Source organism: Cherax quadricarinatus, chromosome 6 (assembly GCF_038502225.1).
Source record: "Cherax quadricarinatus isolate ZL_2023a chromosome 6, ASM3850222v1, whole genome shotgun sequence".
NCBI lineage: Eukaryota > Metazoa > Arthropoda > Malacostraca > Decapoda > Parastacidae > Cherax > Cherax quadricarinatus.
The window spans coordinates 22,376,853-22,397,415 of NC_091297.1; the positions used below are offsets into that span (position 1 = coordinate 22,376,853).

Sequence of the window (20,563 nt, forward strand, 5' to 3'; positions counted from 1 at the left end):
TATATGGCAAGATGAGCGCTGCTATTTAAGCCAAGATCGCAAGTTCTGCCTATTCGGCACGACATATATATATATATATATATATATATATATATATATATATATATATATATATATATATATATATATATATATATATATATATATATATATATATATATATATATATATATATATATATATATATATATATATATGTACATACAAAACTTGTTTGTTTCCAGCTTTATGTAATACCAAAATCCTCTGTAAGTTCATTTTTACAGCAACAAAAATAAAAAGGAAATGTTAATAAGTTTGTTATTGTAACTAAAGACCATCACTGTTACTATTGTAACTAAAGACCATCACTGTTACTATTGTAACTAAAGACCATCACTGTTACTATTGTAACTAAAGACCATCACTGTTACTATTGTAACTAAAGACCATCACTGTTACTATTGTAACTAAAGACCATCACTGTTACTATTGTAACTAAAGACCATCACTGTTACTATTGTAACTAAAGACCATCACTGTTACTATTGTAACTAAAGACCATCACTGTTACTATTGTAACTAAAGACCATCACTGTTACTATTGTAACTAAAGACCATCACTGTTACTATTCACATAAAACCTTTACTGATCTTTAAACTAATATACAATGATTCACAGTTTGGTCAAAAATTTAAAAACTAATAATTTTAAGATTACGGTATATAGTAATAACATTTTTATCGAACCATAGTAAACTTAACCATCAACCCCCAAAATTACGGTAGTTTTTCCAGAGAATAAATAAAACTGTCCCAACTATGCAATAATCGTTAAACAAGACAAAAAAAAAAACCAGTTTTGTCTACGCTACTCACTAGAAGCTTCATGGCTAGTTTGTGTTGCCTGTGTACAGAAGGTGTGTGAGTGTGAGGACACTGTCTCTCCTTTTATATACTGGCTCCCAAGAGCTGAGAATGTCGTGTGACCCTGACAAGTAGAGCAGCTAAGTTTGGAAAGATTGTAAATGTAACATAAACATTCCATGGTCATGGAACATTGGTAATCTCAATATCGTCGTTGAAAAATCTAGAAGAATAAGTTGTGCAATATTTTTTAACTAAATTCTTCAGTAAACACGTGTACATTCACAAGATCACATATATTCACTCATACTAACACATGCATTCAATCAAATTCATTTCACTTACCAACATGTGCACTCAGCACATACATACTGCAACACCTTCACCTATAATACACACACAGCTATAAGAAATACCAAATTGACACATATTCTCTCAGATATTTAACAGTGACGCGAGCTGAATGTGGACGTAAGTACCGGAGTGTCTGAGCGGGTAGGAAACATCACATGCAACGATTGATGATTAGGAAACGAGACCAGGAGCTGTGATTCAACCACAGCCAACACAACTCTGTGAGAAAGCTCGATGGTGAGATAACCATAGGCAGTAATGTTAAGGTAATCACGTGAACACAAGGTAAGGCAATCATACACAACAAGGTAAGGTGATCAAACACAACATGGTAAGGTAATCATACACAACAAGGTAAGGTAATCATACACAACAAGGTAAGGTAATCATACACATCAAGGTAAGGTAATCATACACAACAAGGTAAGGTAATCATACACAACAAGGTAAGGTGATCAAATACAACAAGGTAAGGTAATCATACACAACAAGGTAAGATAATCATCCACAACAAGGTAAGGTGATCAAACACAACAAGGTAAGGTAATCAAACACAACAAGGTAAGGTAATCATTCACAACAAGGTAAGGTAATCAAACACAACAAGGTAAGGTAATCAAACACAACAAGGTAAGGTAATCAAACACAACAAGGTAAGGTGACCAAACACAACAAGGTAAGGTAATGAAACACAACAAGGTAAGGTAATCATACACATCAAGGTAAGGTAATCATACACAACAAGGTAAGGTAATCATACACAACAAGGTAAGGTAATCATACACAACAAGGTAAGGCAATCATACATAACAAAGTAAGGTAATCATACACAATAAGGAAAGGTAACCATACACAACAAGGCAAGGCAATCATACACAACAAGGTAAGGTAATAATACACAACAAGGTAAGGTAATCATACACAACAAGGTAAGACAATCATACACAACAAAGTAGGGTAATCATGCGCAACAAGGAAAGGTAACCATACACAACAAGGTAAGGTAACCATACACAACAAGGTAAGTCATCATACACAACAAGGTAAAGTAATCATACACAACAAGGTAAGGTAATCATACACAACAAGGTAAGGTAATAATACACAACAAGGTAAGTCATCATACACAACAAGGTAAGTCATCATACACAACAAGGTAAGGTAATCATACACAACAAGGTAAGGTAATCATGCGCAACAAGGAAAGGTAACCATACACAACAAGGTAAGGTAACCATACACAACAAGGTAAGTCATCATACACAACAAGGTAAGGTAATCATACACAACAAGGTAAGGTAATCATACACAACACACCAACAATTTCAGTAACTGGCTGACACCATCATGCGTCAGAACGACAGGATACCACACCCTCCACCTGGTCCTAGTGGCCTTCATTGCTTTTATCATAGATGCTGACATCTTAACATGGTGACTGACACCTTATATATTTGCTGACTCTTTTTAGCGTGAAGTCTGATACCTTAACTTAGCTGCTGACACTTTAATGTAGTTTCTGACACCTTAAAGACGTGATTGTCTAATCATCATAGCTGAAGAATTTTAACATGTTCACTAATGCTTTAAGTGCTCGTGGCTTAACTTATAGCGTCATCAGCTCACACACTGAGGGTCCGAGGATTAATTCCGGCACGAGTGAAATGTTGTACAAGTTTCGTTACACCTGCTTCTACTGTTCACCTAGCAGTAAGTAGGTACCTGGGTGTTATCCGACTGTTGTGGGTCGCATCCACAGGATTAAGATAAACGTCAGTCGCCCGAAATGCTCTGCTTGCCCAGGAGCTTTCTATATAAAATGTCTGTAGCGTCAGCTTGGTCTATACAAGTTGTAGCATGTTCTTGTAGAAATACAGGTTATAATAATAATAATAATAATAATAATAATAATAATAATAATAATAATAATAATAATAATAATAATAATAATAATAATAATAATTATTATTATTATTATTATTATTATTATTATTATTATTATTATTATTATTATTATTATTATTATTATTATTATTATTATTATTATTATTGTTGTTGTTGTTGTTGTTGTTATTGCTACCGACACTTTAACCAAGTGGCTGAGATTTTTTCTTAGCAGTTGGTCCCTTAAATCATGTATTCCAGATGTGGAGCCTTTAATGGTTGACAGAATTTTTCCCATTGAAGGTTTTCGTATATAACTTAATAACTCCTCATTCGATGGACTTCAAATTCTATTCACAGTAGTATTACAACTGGGGAGATGCTGATGCAGGTACTTTCTTCTCAGTGTAGTTTCTGGTCACTTTCATGTAGACCGATCTTGATTTTGGTTTCTGTACGATAACTTGAGAAAGCTTCCTCTGTTCGGCTTCAAACACTCAGTGCTGGTGTGTCTCACTAGAAAACATGTTAGGATTATTATTGGAGTGTGTAGAAGCCAATCGAAAAAAAAGCATTTTAAAAAAAGTAGTGTTTTTTTTTCCGTGGAATTACTTTAGAATGGTTCTTTTCAATCATACATGACTGATATAACTTACGGAAAGGATGATGTCTTGTACGGTTTTATTGTGTTAGCATAAATTAACAAACTTTATTTTTTTTTTTGTATTTTGTTCGATACTTCCTTCTATAGATCAGCTTCAGGCGTTTAGTGCCGGTGCGTTTTTCTCAAAGGCAGCTTCACTTTAATTATGGGTAATGTAAGCTTAAAATTGTCAAGTATAGCAAATTCTTTCTCGTTCGTTAACAGGAAAATGCCTCTTCTGATTGACTTCAAACCTTTAGTGCTGGTTTATCTTACTTTGAGAAAGGTTTTGATTGATTTCTGGGTTGTGTAGTTACCCTTTTTTTTTTTTTTGAAGAAATTTTTAAAATTAAAACACTAGTTTTCCAGTAATATTTTGTGAATGCTTCTTTCGATTGGCTTCAAACCTCTAGTCAATGCCAGTAACTTTAGAATGAAGCTCCTAAGCGACTTCAAACTTAAAAAGTTTGCGTGTTTTGCTCAAAGGAAGTGTCATATTATAATTGGGCTGCGTAAGCCCAAAATTTCCAATTTTATTAAAACAATTTGGATATTACTTTGTACGTGAAACTAGAGAAAAATTTCTAAACTTATAGATGCCACTTTGCCATTTTTAGTGAAGAAATTGATGTATTAGTTTCCACGAAATTACTAGGTTGAGCCGTCCACCATGATTAAATAGCTATGCTGCTCTGGAACTGTATGCTGTTGCTCTAACAAGATATACTCTTGCACGTGTGAAGTGCACTTCTGATTTAGCAAGCTAAACCACTGTTCTAGCAAAATATAATGCAGTTCTAACATGCTATACTGCTCTTATAGTAACCTGTACGAATGTGGTAGCATCCAGTAATACTGCTCCAGAAACCTACACTGCTGCTCTAGCAACTTATACTGTTGTCCTAGCAACCAATACTGTTGGTTGGGTAACCTATGCCGCTTTTCTAACAACTGCTCTTACTACATACACTTCTTTTCTAGCAATTTATACAACTTTACTAATAACCTATTCTACTGTACTAGCAACCTACTCTAATTAAAGGAAGAAACATCGTCAGGTAAATAGCGAACGTCACTAAGTTTAGATAAGAGGTCAAATACGTAATCGAGGAGCACTGCAGAAGGCCTACTTGTTCACATTAAGTTTCCTGTGGTAATCTGGAATGATGTGAGTTATTGGTTTAGCTAAAATATGAATCCCTCGGTTATGTTCAATAAATAGTACTGTTGAGCTCTGTGGTAAACACCTGCATTTGTTTACTTCATTTTCTTAGAAAATGTGTAATTTTGTCCCATGCAAAGAGATGGGACTGTAAGCTATGGTGTACTATGGTGTGCTATGGTGTACTATGGTGTACTATGGTGTACTATGGTGTACTATGGTGTACTATTACCTGGAGTTTACCTGGAGAGAGTTCCGGGGGTCAACGCCCCCGCGGCCCGGTCTGTGACCAGACCTCCTGGTGGATCAGAGCCTGATCAACCAGGCTGTTGCTGCTGGCTGCACGCAAACCAACGTACGAGCCACAGCCCGGCTGATCAGGAACTGACTTTAGGTGCTTGTCCAGTGCCAGCTTGAAGACTGCCAGGGGTCTGTTGGTAATCCCCCTTATGTGTGCTGGGAGGCAGTTGAACAGTCTCGGGCCCCTGACACTTATTGTATGGTCTCTTAACGTGCTAGTGACACCCCTGCTTTTCATTGGGGGGATGGTGCATCGTCTGCCAAGTCTTTTGCTTTCGTAGTGAGTGATTTTCGTGTGCAAGTTCGGTACTAGTCCCTCTAGGATTTTCCAGGTGTATATAATCATGTATCTCTCCCTCCTGCGTTCCAGGGAATACAGGTTTAGGAACCTCAAGCGCTCCCAATAACTGAGGTGTTTTATCTCCGTTATGCGCGCCGTGAAAGTTCTCTGTACATTTTCTAGGTCGGCAATTTCACCTGCCTTGAAAGGTGCTGTTAGTGTGCAGCAATATTCCAGCCTAGATAGAACAAGTGACCTGAAGAGTGTCATCATGGGCTTGGCCTCCCTAGTTTTGAAGGTTCTCATTATCCATCCTGTCATTTTTCTAGCAGATGCGATTGATACAATGTTATGGTCCTTGAAGGTGAGATCCTCCGACATGATCACTCCCAGGTCTTTGACGTTGGTGTTTCGCTCTATTTTGTGGCCAGAATTTGTTTTGTACTCTGATGAAGATTTAATTTCCTCATGTTTACCATATCTGAGTAATTGAAATTTCTCATCGTTGAACTTCATATTGTTTTCTGCAGCCCACTGAAAGATTTGGTTGATGTCCGCCTGGAGCTTTGCAGTGTCTGCAATGGAAGACACTGTCATGGTGTACTATGGTGCACTATGGTGTACTATGGTGTACTATGGTGTACTATGGTGCACTATGGTGCACTATGGTGTACTATGGTGCACTATGGTGTACTATGGTGTACTATGGTGTACTATGGTGCACTATGGTGTACTATGGTGCACTATGGTGTACTATGGTGCACTATGGTGCACTATGGTGTACTATGGTGCACTATGGTGTACTATGGGGCACTATGGTGCACTATGGTGCACTATGGTGTACTATGGTGTACTATGGTGTACTATGGTGCACTATGGTGCACTATGGTGCACTATGGTGTACTATGGTGTACTATGGTGCACTATGGTGTACTATGGTGTACTATGGTGTACTATGGTGTACTATGGTGCACTATGGTGTACTATGGTGCACTATAGTGCACTATGGTGTACTATGGTGCACTATGGTGTACTATGGTGCACTATGGTGCACTATGGTGCACTATGGTGTACTATGGTGCACTATGGTGCACTATGGTGTACTATGGTGTACTATGGTGTACTATGGTGTACTATGGTGCACTATGGTGCACTATGGTGCACTATGGTGCACTATGGTGTACTATGGTGTACTATGGTGCACTATGGTGTACTATGGTGCACTATGGTGCACTATGGTGTACTATGGTGCACTATGGTGTACTATGGTGCACTATGGTGTACTATGGTGCACTATGGTGTGCTATGGTGTACTATGGTGTACTATGGTGTACTATGGTGTACTATGGTGTACTATGGTGTACTATGGTGTACTATGGTGTACTATGGTGTACTATGGTGCACTATGGTGCACTATGGTGTACTATGGTGTACTATGGTGCACTATGGTGTACTATGGTGTACTATGGTGTACTATGGTGCACTATGGTGCACTATGGTGCACTATGGTGTACTATGGTGGCCCGGTGGTCTGGTGGCTAAAGCTCCCGCTTCACACACGGAGGGCCCGGGTTCGATTCCCGGCGGGTGGAAATTCCGACACGTTTCCTTACACCTATTGTCCTGTTCACCTAGCAGCAAATAGGTACCTGGGTGTTAGTCGACTGGTGTGGGTCGCATCCTGGGGGACAAGATTAAGGACCCCAATGGAAATAAGTTAGACAGTCCTCGATGACGCACTGACTTTCTTGGGTTATCCTGGGTGGCTAACCCTCCGGGGTTAAAAATCCGAACGAAATCTCTCTCTTATGGTGTACTATGGTGTACTATGGTGTACTATGGTGCACTATGGTGTGCTATGGTGTGCTATGGTGTACTATGGTGTACTACGGTGCACTATGGTGTACTATGTTGCACTATGGTGTGCTATGGTGTACTATGGTGTACTATGGTGTACTATGGTGCACTATGGTGTACTATGGTGTACTATGGTGTACTATGGTGTACTATGGTGTACTATGGTGCACTATGGTGTACTATGGTGCACTATGGTGTGCTATGGTGTACTATGGTGTACTATGGTGTACTATGATGTACTATGGTGTACTATGGTGTACTATGGTGTGCTATGGTGTACTATGGTGTACTATGGTGTACTGTGGTGTGCTATGGTGTACTATGGTGTACTATGGTGTACTATGGTGTACTATGGTGTACTATGATGTACTATGGTGTACTATGATGTACTATGGTGCACTATGGTGCACTATGGTGTACTATGGTGTACTATGGTGTACTATGATGTACTATGGTGTACTATGGTGTACTATGGTGTGCTATGGTGTGCTATGGTGTACTATGGTGTACTGTGGTGTGCTATGGTGTACTATGGTGTACTATGGTGTACTATGGTGTACTATGGTGTACTATGATGTACTATGGTGCACTATGGTGTACTATGGTGTACTATGGTGTACTATGATGTACTATGGTGTGCTATGGTGCACTATGGTGTGCTATGGTGTGCTATGGTGTACTATGGTGTACTGTGGTGTGCTATGGTGTACTATGGTGTGCTATGGTGTACTATGGTGTACTATGGTGTACTATAGTGTGCTATGGTGTACTATGGTGTACTATGGTGTACTATGGTGTTCTATGGTGTACTATGGTGTACTATGGTGTGCTATGGTGCACTATGGTGTGCTATGGTGTACTATGGTGTACTATGGTGTGCTATGGTGTACTATGGTGTACTATGGTGCACTGTGGTGTACTATGGTGTACTATTGTGCACTATGGTGTTCTATGGCGTGCTATGGTGTACTATGGTATACTATGGTGTACTATGGTGTACTATGGTGTACTATGGTGCACTATAGTGTACTATGGTGTACTATGGTGTACTATGGTATACTATGCATAACCATAACCAGGAAGTTGTGTATTTAGATCTCCAGCTGAGATCCTCTTCAGCAGATACGTGAGAAAGAGAAGACTGAAGACTATTTATTTAGTGTATGAACTAGTGAGTGGTCACAAAGATTCTTGGCTATCATTACGTCAATGAATGGAAGATTCAAACTGTGAGGGGGATGATGTGTCTATCTTGGATAATTATGGATTATCCACGAACTCAGGGCAGAGATGCCTCTTGGGATGTGTGGCGTTAGAAATGCCTAGTTCGCTAGAATTAGAGTTTTGATATAAATTCAGATGTACTCCTTGTAACTTTTTTGGGCCTAGTTCCTAGGCTTTTCGTGTATCCATATGTTCTTGCGCTACCGTCGACAGGATGGATATGGGGTGCACAATAAACTAGCCACTTCGGTGGCAAAATCTAACATTAAGTTCAGCGCAGGAATGTTTTTTTTTTTCGATTTTGCAATCGCGTCTGGTTTCCATTTTCATTTCGATGTCTTGAAATGTAGCTAACACACTACCTTAACAAGTTTCTGTTTATAAGTCTTCTGCTTTGCAAATGATATTGGCTTTTATCCAGCAAATGGCGTAACTTATGATTACCACAAGATGGAAAAGCCCTGAACTCTTTTCCATATAATGAACCATTTATATTTTACTATTAATATGACTAGGCTGCTGCCTGTCTTGTCTCTGCGTACAAACTCTCGTGTCTCATTTGATACAGGTTTCTTGCGGTACTTCGAGAAACATCAGTCAATTTTATTATCAAGGGAAATTTAATAAAGAGAAATACAGTGACTATCCCTTTCCTCAGGAGCTGTGAGAATATTTTTCTTACCCTTCAAGGTTACACATATCTTATAAAAGAACGATTCAATACAGAAAGTTAAAGAGATGTAAGAGAGCTCACCTGAGCAAAATTAATAATACTCTTTCATCAAGGTTATTTTCTGTAAAAAAAAAAAAAAGGTAAAATATAACTGAATTTTCATTGTTTTGTCTCCATATTATAAAATTAGTATTTGTTAGACAGTATATATTGAAAACCCTCACTGATCTCCTCACAGATGAACCGACATTTACGAAATTTCAGGTTCAGGTGCTCGTTAGTCTTCTCGGGGTAGTTGTGCAGAGCTATTCTGAACGCCTGTATTTTGTGCAAGGAATGAGAAAGGGAAGGGAAGGTCAACTAGCCTATAAACATGTTTGGCTGTGATTTGGTCCTAATCACAATAATTAGAGTTCATGACTTGAACAGTGTTTATAATTAGCACCAGTTATATCGAGTCCTTTGATAAAGTTGCCCCTTGAGTTGAATCCTCAGATAATTGAACTTAGTCAAACCATCTACGTCCGCCCGACTGTTAATAAGAAACCGGAAACTACCTATGAACTTTTCAAAACCTTGACCATAACGTATTATTATTTGGGTAGGAGTACTAACAGTTGAGTGATCGGGGCGTGGTTTAATGGTCCATCAGGTAGTGCCTGACTGCACCAGCCTGCCCCGAGTATGTGCTAACACACGTATATACTCTACATATTGTCTGCTATTAAATGTATGTACATACTCAAATATTTATACATATGTACGAGCAATATATACGTACATATGCAAGCACACCTGCATCTTTTATGCAGGAGCAATACAACATGTATATTAATAAACAATATGCATTATAGGATAATATCAGACCAACATGTTACTTAACAACTTATTTATTTTTGAGGTTCATGGATTATAATGATACATAAAGTCGAAATTCACCATGAAAATCTCAAAGGTCCTGCATCTCAGCCGTAAAAGCCGCCGCCGATGCCGTTGCCAAAGCCAAGTCCCAGGCCCCCTAGACCGTAGCCGCCCCGACCAATGCCTCCTAAACCGTAACCGCCACGACCGAGTCCTCCGAGACCATATCCCCCGCCTCCGAGACCATATCCCCCGCCTCCGAGACCATATCCCCCGCCTCCGAGACCTAGGCCTCTGAGACCGTAAGCTAAGCCTCCAAGTCCACCAGGACCTAATCCACCAAGACCGAGACCTCCGAGACCTCCGAGACCTCCAAGGCCTCCAAGGCCTCCAAGTCCGAGTCCTGGGCTCGGACTCGGATCAGGATTTGCGAGAGGTTGAGGCGTTGCTGCTGCAAGACCCACCAGCAGGACAAGAATCTGAGGATACAGAGAAAATTTAGTTATTAATTTAACTCAAGTGTGACATAAAGCTAGTTCCCATTTTTAAGTGTTCTCGACTTTATAAATATTGAAAACAGTTATTTTATACTGTTTTGTTCTCATATTAGGAATGCAAAAAAAAAAAAGTTACTATTGATAATAATTAAGCAAAGAAAATTTTACAAATGTTTAAATATAAATAATCTTGTCATTACGATTTCGTGAGTCATCATTAACCTCCGTTACATTCTACACATTCACAGAATAAATCTTGCAACTTACAGCCTTCTCCTCCGCCAATATTTACTTTTAAGCTTCGATTACCTACATAATGCAACAATATTCCCTTCTCTTGAAAACTGCATGTTTAAAAACTCATATTTTCTGCAGAATATTAATTCTGTTATATTCCCTGTCATTATCTTTATGCTAATTAATGCTGTTTTCATCAGAAAATGAAAACAGAAATTCTTAGCCTCTCAATTGACAGTACAAATCGTGTTACTGAAACTCACCAGTAACTTCATTTCTGCTAAGTATTTCGTCTATGCTGAGGAAAGCGTGTGTGAGACAGAACTGCTTGACTGTGTGTGTGGATGGCCGATTGTTCCTTATATACTCGACCATCCTAGATCAGAGGAAGTTGTAATGTGACCTCGACAAGCGGATGTCTCAGTGATGTGACCAAACCGGTGAAGGTCGATGGAACAATGAATTTATTAACTTACAAGTTATATTACATGAAAATTATTTGCTTCGTCAGTGGAGGTGCTGCATTATCAGTCATGTTTTCCTCTTATTGCTGCTCTAGAAATTTAGAGAATCATCAAAAACATAATACTGCTCTAGGAACCAATACTGCTGCTCTACCACCTACTGCGCTGCTATAGTAACCTATACTAGTCTGCTCTAGCAATTTATACCTATATACCTATGCTCTGACAACCCATAAGGCTGCCAAAGTGGCGGAAGCTGCTCCTAATGTAACCTATGCAGCTGTTCTAATAACTATATTGTAATTTAGCACCTGCTGAAGGCTATGATAATACAATGATATCTCGCATATCCGGCCTGTCATTATCCGAACCTCTCCAATATCCGAACAGGCCATGGGAAAAGGCAAAATTCTAAAATTATTACCAAAATATCTGAACAGCTGTTCGGATGAATGAATTAAACTTGGCGCGCACTTTAGAGTACCGGTTTGCCACTAGGAGCCGCGCCCTTCGCCTTCCTTGTAGCATTATCACAGCTGTGTTTTGTCTTAGCTATCTTGTGTATGGCACCAAAGAGGACTAGGAATGTGCTTACTCTAGAAAAAAGAGGGAAATATTGTCGCTCGTGGATGCAGGTTGGTCCAAGGCTGGGGAAAAAACTACAGAAGACGATGTGCAGGTCTGGTTAGAGTGTGACTAAGACGATCCTGGTGTGCAGTCTCTGACGGATGCAGAGATTGCAGAATCAGTGTTGCACCCGGAACATTTTCGAGAGTGACGACGACGACGACGACGACGACGACGACGACGACGACGACGACGACGACGACGACGACGACGACGACTCAATGCCTCCAGGACCAAAAACTTCAGCAGCAAGGGCAGGTGTCGGAAAACTTTTGGAGTATCTGGAGCATCCACTGTCCACATCCCATTTGAAAAGTTATGGTCTAAGGGTCCGTAAAATCCAGGAGGCTGTTATTCGAACCCAGAGTGTCTGGTCCCACCTCCAGACGACGATAGACTCTTTTTTTAAACCTACAATGCTGTCGCCGATGGCGATTGGACGGTACGGATACGCATTTTTTCCCCCCTCACGTATCCGGAAACTCTGTGTTTCCGAACCTGTCTCGGCTCATATGGTTCGGATATGAGAGGTAACACTGAATAAACAACTTTTATATCAACTTATGCTTCTGTTATATTTGCCTGTTCTGATCAATATTGATATAACGTCATCACAGTGGCTAAAATAAAACCTTAAGCAGTCTAGAAGGTACTTCATTCGTCAGGAAACATGAGAAGTCATGTCATGACGAGATAGCTTCAGCCTATCACCGGCTTACCCATCAACCACCTAAAAAATTGAAGAACACACACACTAGCAACAATTTTCAACAAATCTATTGAAACAGGGCAACTAATGGAGTCCCAGTATGACTCAGCGTTTAGTGAACCGCTAACCAGACTAAAAGTTGATAATCTAAATGAATTTTTTATGACCGACACTCAAATGTTTGGTTAATTCAAAAATTTCTGATATTATCCTAACACCAGGCCCAGATTCATGGAACTCCGTGGAAGTGGAACAATCTGGAGAGTGAAGCAGTGGAGGCAGGATCCATACATAACTTTAACAATAGGTACGATAAAACTCTTGGAGCAGGGAAAGAGTGGACCTAGTATCGATTAGCGAAGAGGTGGGTCAGGAGCTATGCATCTAACCTTGCAGCCACGTATAGGTGAGTACATATAGGCAAGTACACACACACATGCACATAAGCATGCATGTGGGGAGGTTTTTGACACAGTACTGCACAGGGAACTGACACGAAAGCTAAAGGAAGAGGCAGGAATAAGAGGAAAAGCACTACAATGGATGTAGGCATACCTGACAGGAAGGAAACAGTGATTTATGGTCAGTAAAAAGGTGTCTGAATGGGCGTATATGGTGAGTAGGATTCTGCAACGATCCGTATTAAATCCGGTATTATTTCTCGTGTACGTGAATGATATGACGGAAAGGATAGAGTCAGAGATATTCCTGTTAGCAGATGATATGAAGGTAATGAGGAGAATGCAAGCAAACCTGGAGCAGGAAAGACTACAACTGGGTGTGGAGAGACTGCTGGTCTGGTTGACAAATGGTACAAAAATTCTCCAAAAATATTGTAATCAGTATTTCCCTCCCGGCCACGGATTTGCTGACGTATACACTGAAAAATACTTTTAAACAAACGTTTGACAGCATATTATTAGTTTTGAAATGAGATCAAAATGGTCATCCTAAGCTGGCATACAGTGGAGTAAGACTTAATAATGTGCTAATTTCTGACCATCCCAGCTTAGTTAGTGGGCGGTACTTTAATATTTCGTCTGAGTCACGACTCACGTTTATTCTATGCATTCACGCCCACTGTAAATGTCCTGCACTCACTAAATATAAGGAGGACATCATGGCTCATCAAAGTTATCTCACTGACTTAAAAATCATTCTGATCTGCTGGAGAATTTGTTGTAGAAAGACTAAAATCTGATATATGCTCTGTTGAAACACACCAAGCAGAAAGGCAAATGGCACAAGAATGGCAGGCAGAACTTTCGCAAAGACAGGTCGATGTATCTTCTGTCATAGAGTTGAAGTATAGGAACAACAGCAGCAAGTATGTCGTGATCAACCGGGATGTCAGGAGCTGCAGCTCTGAACGTTTGAACATCTATAGACAATAATCAATCATAGGTGGCACTAGATCATTATGAGGAACAAGAGTGCGTTTAAAAGTTGACCCAATGGTGAAAGTGGTCTAACTTCATGCAAAAATAAGTACCTCGGGGAAAAGCCCATGGAGATCCATACTTTCTTTGTAGATTCGCTGGTATGATCACCTGGCCCAGGCCTTTTCCAAGAGGTGGCCTGGCCTTGGTTTCCTGTCGAGGAAGTGTCTCAGACCAATGTCTGCCATGGGAGGAGGCACAAGTACCTCCTGGTCTTCTGGGACCAGCTGTCCCCAGGCCTAGCCCCATTCACTGCCCCCATGGGGCTCGGAGGGAGAAGCTAGGGACCTTGGGCTGCCACAAACCCCGCCCACACTGGGCTCGAAGGGTGTGGCAGCTGCATAACAGCAGACGATGTCAGGAGGTGCAAAGGGAGCAAGCACTACAGGATCCTTTTGGAGCCACACCCCAGCTTTGGGCATTAAGCCCGAGTGCTGAGGAAGCTCAAGAATGCCTCTTGCTGTGTGAGTTGCTGCTGCTACTACTTCACTTGTCCGTAGCACTCTGTGGAGACCCAGCGCTGTCCAGGTGATCAGGTGATCTATATATCTTCAATGCTGATGGGAAGACAGTCCAGCACTGGGGACCAGGCCAAGACATGGATGGAGAATTCCTCATGCTTTAAGGAGAGGTCATTCTTACATTTTGATGTGGACCTTCAGTTCCAATGCTGTAATCTTTCTTACCTATCATTTTCTTATCTTTGAAGGCACATCTGTTATCAACTGTGAAGTTCTTGTCTGCTACGGCACCGGGAGACATCAAGGCACCATGAAAATCAGTGTTATTACTGAAACTTTAGGTAGTAAACTATGCGGTACTTTTCCTCTTTTTGCTACAGTAGCTGACTGTGATTAACGTTCAGGTCTGAGTGGCGTTCAAACCGCATTTGTTTCAAAGCCTATGTAGAAGTGTCCTGATGATGTCATTGAGATAATGAGTTCCTTCCAGCCTTTTAATGGACTAAAGTAAAGATGGAAAGTCAGCCGTTCAGTTTCTGAGCATTTCAATATTCAGGTGTATGAAGGAAGTACGAGTTAGGTGAACTATCTCAGGCAGCAGTTATTCTCCCAGCAAAATCAGAATGTAGAAATGATTCCACAGATACGGATGTTGTGTACTACTGCTGTCAAAGGGTTCTCTACCAGGCCAGCTTTTGGGTATCAACCCATGATCCAACATTTCGAAAACCAAATCCCTGCCTGATTGGTGGGAAAAGAGTGGACTACAGACCCACAAATTGCAGCGGTGTGCCAAGAACTGTAAAGCGTGGCTGTCGAAAACTACGTAGTCAGTCTTGCAGCTGCAGCAAGAAGAGGCTACCTTGCTCAGCCCTCTGTAAATGTCAATGCAAAACTTTTTAGCTTACAGCACTGTACTATTATGACTGCGTCTGCTACAGTTATAAATGCTTTAGTAGCTTCTGAAATCATATTGTTTCTTTCTTTTCTGTTGAACTTTTGACTAACAATGAGCCTTACATAATTCACTCTTATTCTGCTTTACGCCGTTTTAGGTTGGTCATTTTTATTTAATTTAAAAACTAATCAGATGCTGTAATATATACGACTGAATGCCTATGGCTACGATGGAAATATTGTTTGTTATATTTTTCGAAAGTGCTTCTTGTAGATTTAACATTAAAAACAGTGGTGAAATCTGATTGCTAATGCCATGAGCCATAAAATGATGATTTATTAATGTCTGTATATTATTTGGTTGTTAAGATATGTGTGACAATGGGAGCGAATAACTTTCCAAGGCCTACGAGGTTCAGGTAAACACCATAGACAATCTTTAACACGGCATCTGGTCCACGATATGAGTCAGGCCCATTGAGGAATTCCAAAGGTGATTGATAATGTGGCTGAGTGAACGGTTTTCCAGTGCTTCCAGTTCAACGCACATTCTCTCACATAAAAAAAAAATATTACTGATGGGGAAAAAATGCTGCATGAAGAGAACTCAAGTTATGCTGACCCCTTTGGCTAAATCGTCAGTTCTATTTGCATTCGAAGGCCAATGGGAGGCGGAATGCAAATACAATACACACTGACTCAATGTGCAAGAATTTTCATGAATTCACGAGGGATATGATGAGTAAAACTTGGGTGGTGTACATACAGACACACACACACACACACACACACACGCACACACACACACACACACACACACACACACACACACACACACACACACACACACACACACACACACATACACACACACACACACACACACACACACACACACATACACACACACACAGAAACAAGAGGCCACAATTGGAAGTTGAAGACACAAATGAGTCAGAGAGATATTAGGAAGTATTTCTTCAGTCATAGAGTTGTAAGGCAGTGGATTAGCCTAGAAAATGACGTAGTGAAGGCAGGAACCATACACAGTTTTAAGACGAGGTTTGATAAAGCTCATGGAGCGGGGAGAGAGAGGGCCTAGTAGCAACCGGTGAAGAGGAGGGCCAGGAGATAAGACTCGACCCCTGCAACCACAAATAGGTGAGTACAAATAGGTGAGTACACACAGACCTGTATCACTAACGTGTATAGTATGCAAGGTCATGGAGAAGTTCATCAGGAGGAGAGTGGTGGAGCACCTGGAAAGAAACAAGTGTATAATTGACAACCAGCACGGTTTCAGGGAAGGAAAATCCTGTGTCACAAACCTACTAGAGTTTTATGACAAGGTGACAGAAGTAAGACAAGAGAGAGAGGGGTGGATCGACTGCATATTTTTGGACTGCAAGAAGGCCTTCGACACAGTTCCTCACAAGAGGTTACTGCAAAAGCTAGAGGATCAGGCACACATAACAGGAAAGGCACTGCAATGGATCAGAGAATACCTGACAGGGAGGCAACAACGAGTCATGGTACGCGACGAGGTATCAGAGTGGGCGCCTGTGACAAGCGGGGTTCCACAGGGGTCAGTCCTAGGACCTGTGCTGTTCTTGGTATATGCGAACGACATAACGGAAGGGATAGACTCAGAAATGTCCTTGTTTGCAGATGATGCGAAGTTAATGAGAAGAATCAAATTGGATGAGGATCAGGCAGGACTACAAAGAGACCTGGACAAGCTACAAGCCTGGTATAGCAACTGGCTCCTTGAATTTAACCCTGCCAAATGCAAAGTCATGAAGATTGGGGAAGGACAAAGAAGACCGCAGACACAATATAGTTTAGATGGCCAAAGACTGCAAACCTCACTCAAGGAAAAAGATCTGGGGGTGAGTATAACACCGAGCATATCTCCTGAGGCGCACATCAATCAGATAACTGCTGCAGCATACGGGCGCCTGGCAAACCTACGGATAGCGTTCCGATACCTCAGTAAGGATTCGTTTAAGACTCTGTATACCATTTACGTCAGGCCCATACTGGAGTATGCAGCACCATTTTGGAATCCACACCTAGTCAAGCACGTCAAGAAATTAGAGAAAGTGCAAAGGTTTGCAACAAGACTAGTCCCAGAGCTACGGGGATTGTCCTACGAAGAAAGGTTGAGGGAAATCCGCCTGACGACACTGGAGGACAGGAGGGTCAGGGGAGACATGATAACGACATATAAAATACTGCGCGGAATAGACAAGGTGGACAAAGACGGGATGTTCCAGAGAAGGGACACAGACACAAGAGGTCACAATTGGAAGTTGAAGACTCAGATGAATCAAAGGGATGTTAGGAAGTATTTCTTCAGTCATAGAGTAGTCAGGCCGTGGAATAGCCTAGAAAGTGACGTAGTGGAGGCGGGAACCATACATAGTTTTAAGGCGAGGTATGATAGAGCTCATGGGGCAGGGAGAGAGAGGACCTAGTAGCAATCAGCGAAGAGGAGGGGCCAGGAGCTGTGACTCGACCCCTGCAACCACAAATAGGTGAGTACAAATAGGTGAGTACACACACACACACACACACACACACATACACGACAACCAGCACGGTTTCAGAGAAGGGAAATCCTGTGTCACAAAATTACTGGAGTTTTATGACAAGGTAACAGAGGACGCGAGAGAGTGTAGTAGATAGATTGTATTTTGTTGGACTGCCAGAAAGCCTTTGACACAATTCCTCACAAGAGATTAGAGCAAAAGCTAGAGGATCAGGCACGCATAACAGGAAAGGCAGTGGATCAGGGTATACCTAACAGGGAGGCAACAACGAGTCATGGTACTTGACGAAGTGTCAAAGTGGGAGCCTTTGACGAGCGGGGTTCCACAGGGGACAGTCCTAGGACCAGTGCTGTTTTTGGTATATGTGAATGACATGACGGAAGGGACAGGATCAGAAGTGTTCCATTTGCAGATGAAGTGAAGTTAATGAGGAGAATTAAATTGGATGAGGATCACACAGGACTACATAAGGACCTGGACAGGCTGCAAGCCTGGTCCAGTAAGTGGCCCCTGGAATTTAACCCCATCAAATGCAGTCATGAAAATCGGGGAAAGGCAGAGAAGACCGCAGACGTAGTACAGGATAGGTGGACAAAGACTGCAAACCTCACACAAGGAAAAGGATCTTGGGGTGAATATAATATCAAGCGTATCTCCTGAGGTGCACATCAGCCAGATAACTGCTGCAGCATATGGGCGCCTGGCAAACCTAAGAATAGCGTTCCGATATCTCAGTAAGGAATCGTTCAAGACTCTATATACCGTGTACGTCAGGCCTATGTTGGAGTATGAAGCACCAGTTTGGAACCCACACCTGGTCAAGTACGTCAAGAAATTAGAGAAAATGCAACGGTTTGCAACAAAATTAGTCCCGGAGCTCAGGAGAATGTGCTACGAAGAAAGGCTAAGGGAAATCGGCCTGATGACACTGGTGGACAGGAGGGTTAGGGGAGACATAACAACGACATATAAAATACTACGAGGAATTTACAAGGTGGACAAAGACAGGATGTTCCAGAGATGGGACACAGAAACATGGGGTCACAATTGGAAAGTGAAGACTCAGACACGTCAAAGGGATGTTAGGAAGTATTTCTTCAGTCATAGAGTTGTCAAGAAGTGGAATAGTCTAGAAAGCGATGTAGGGAAGGCAGGAACCATACATAATTTTAAGACGAGGTTTGATAAAGCTCATGGAGCAGGGATAGAGAAGACCTAGTGGCACTCAGTGAAGAGGCGGGGCCAGTAGCTATGAATCGACCTTGCGATCACAAATACGTGAGTACACTGAAATACTGGTTTTCATGCGATAATTTCTGAATGTCGCATCCAAGTAGCTTTGGTTCTTCCACCCTGATAACTACATAATACAATCTCTAAGTTGCTTGATGCTTGAACCTATCAGGTGAGTGATAACACCCATCAGGTGAGTGATAACACCCATCAGGTGAGTGATAACACCCATCAGGTGAGTGATAACACCCATCAGGTGAGTGATAACACCCATCAGGTGAGTGATAACACCCATCAGGTGAGTGATAACACCCATCAGGTGAGTGATAACACCCATCAGGTGAGCGATAACACCCATCAGGTGAGCGATAACACCTATCAGGTGAGTGATAACACCTATCAGGTGAGTGATAACACCCATCAGGTGAGTGATAACACCTATTAGGTGAGTGATAACACCTATTAGGTGAGTGATAAAACCTATCAGGTGAGTGATAACACCCATCAGGTGAGTGATAACACCCATCAGGTGAGTGATAACACCCATCAGGTGAGTGATAACACCCATCAGGTGAGTGATAACACCCATCAGGTGAGTGATAACACCTATTAGGTGAGTGATAACACCCATCAGGTGAGTGATAACACCTATTAGGTGAGTGATAACACCCATCAGGTGAGTGATAACACCCATCAGGTGAGTGATAACACCCATCAGGTGAGCGATAACACCCATCAGGTGAGCGATAACACCCATCAGGTGAGTGATAACACCTATCAGGTGAGTGATAACACCCATCAGGTGAGTGATAACACCTATTAGGTGAGTGATAACACCTATTAGGTGAGTGATAACACCCATCAGGTGAGTGATAACACCCATCAGGTGAGTGATAACACCTATCAGGTGAGTGATAACACCCATCAGGTGAGTGATAACACGTATCAGGTGAGTGATAACACCCATCAGGTGAGTGATAACACCCATCAGGTGAGTGATAACACCCATCAGGTGAGTGATAACACCTATTAGGTGAGTGATAACACCTATTAGGTGAGTGATAAAACCTATCAGGTGAGTGATAACACCCATCAGGTGAGTGATAACACCTATCAGGTGAGTGATAACACCCATCAGGTGAGTGATAACACCTATTAGGTGAGTGATAACACCTATCAGGTGAGTGATAACACCTATCAGGTGAGTGATAACACCTATCAGGTGAGTGATAACACCCATCAGGTGAGTGATAACACCTATTAGGTGAGTGATAACACCTATTAGGTGAGTGATAACACCCATCAGGTGAGTGATAACACCCATCAGGTGAGTGATAACACCTATTAGGTGAGTGATAAAACC

At 41.4% G+C, this 20,563-nt stretch overlaps 2 protein-coding genes across 2 annotated transcripts in view; both read right to left on the reverse strand.

Moving 5' to 3' along the window:
• Positions 1–970, reverse strand: part of LOC128693716 (acanthoscurrin-1-like) — a 5,343-nt gene extending 4,373 nt beyond the window's left edge. The window contains exon 1 of the mRNA XM_053783545.2: positions 859–970. Coding sequence (XP_053639520.2) covers positions 859–870 — 12 coding nt within the window. The 5' untranslated portion in view covers positions 871–970. The remainder of the gene's footprint in view (positions 1–858) is intronic.
• Positions 971–10,097: 9,127 nt separating this feature from the next.
• Positions 10,098–11,156, reverse strand: LOC128693725 (glycine-rich protein-like). The gene is made up of 2 exons (XM_053783558.2): positions 11,082–11,156; positions 10,098–10,563 (listed from the first exon to the last, which is right to left on the reverse strand). The coding sequence occupies exons 1-2, from the start codon at positions 11,091–11,093 to the stop codon at positions 10,189–10,191; spliced, it is 387 nt and encodes a 128-aa protein (XP_053639533.1). The 5' UTR covers positions 11,094–11,156; the 3' UTR covers positions 10,098–10,188.
• Between the last annotated feature and the right edge of the window lie 9,407 nt (positions 11,157–20,563).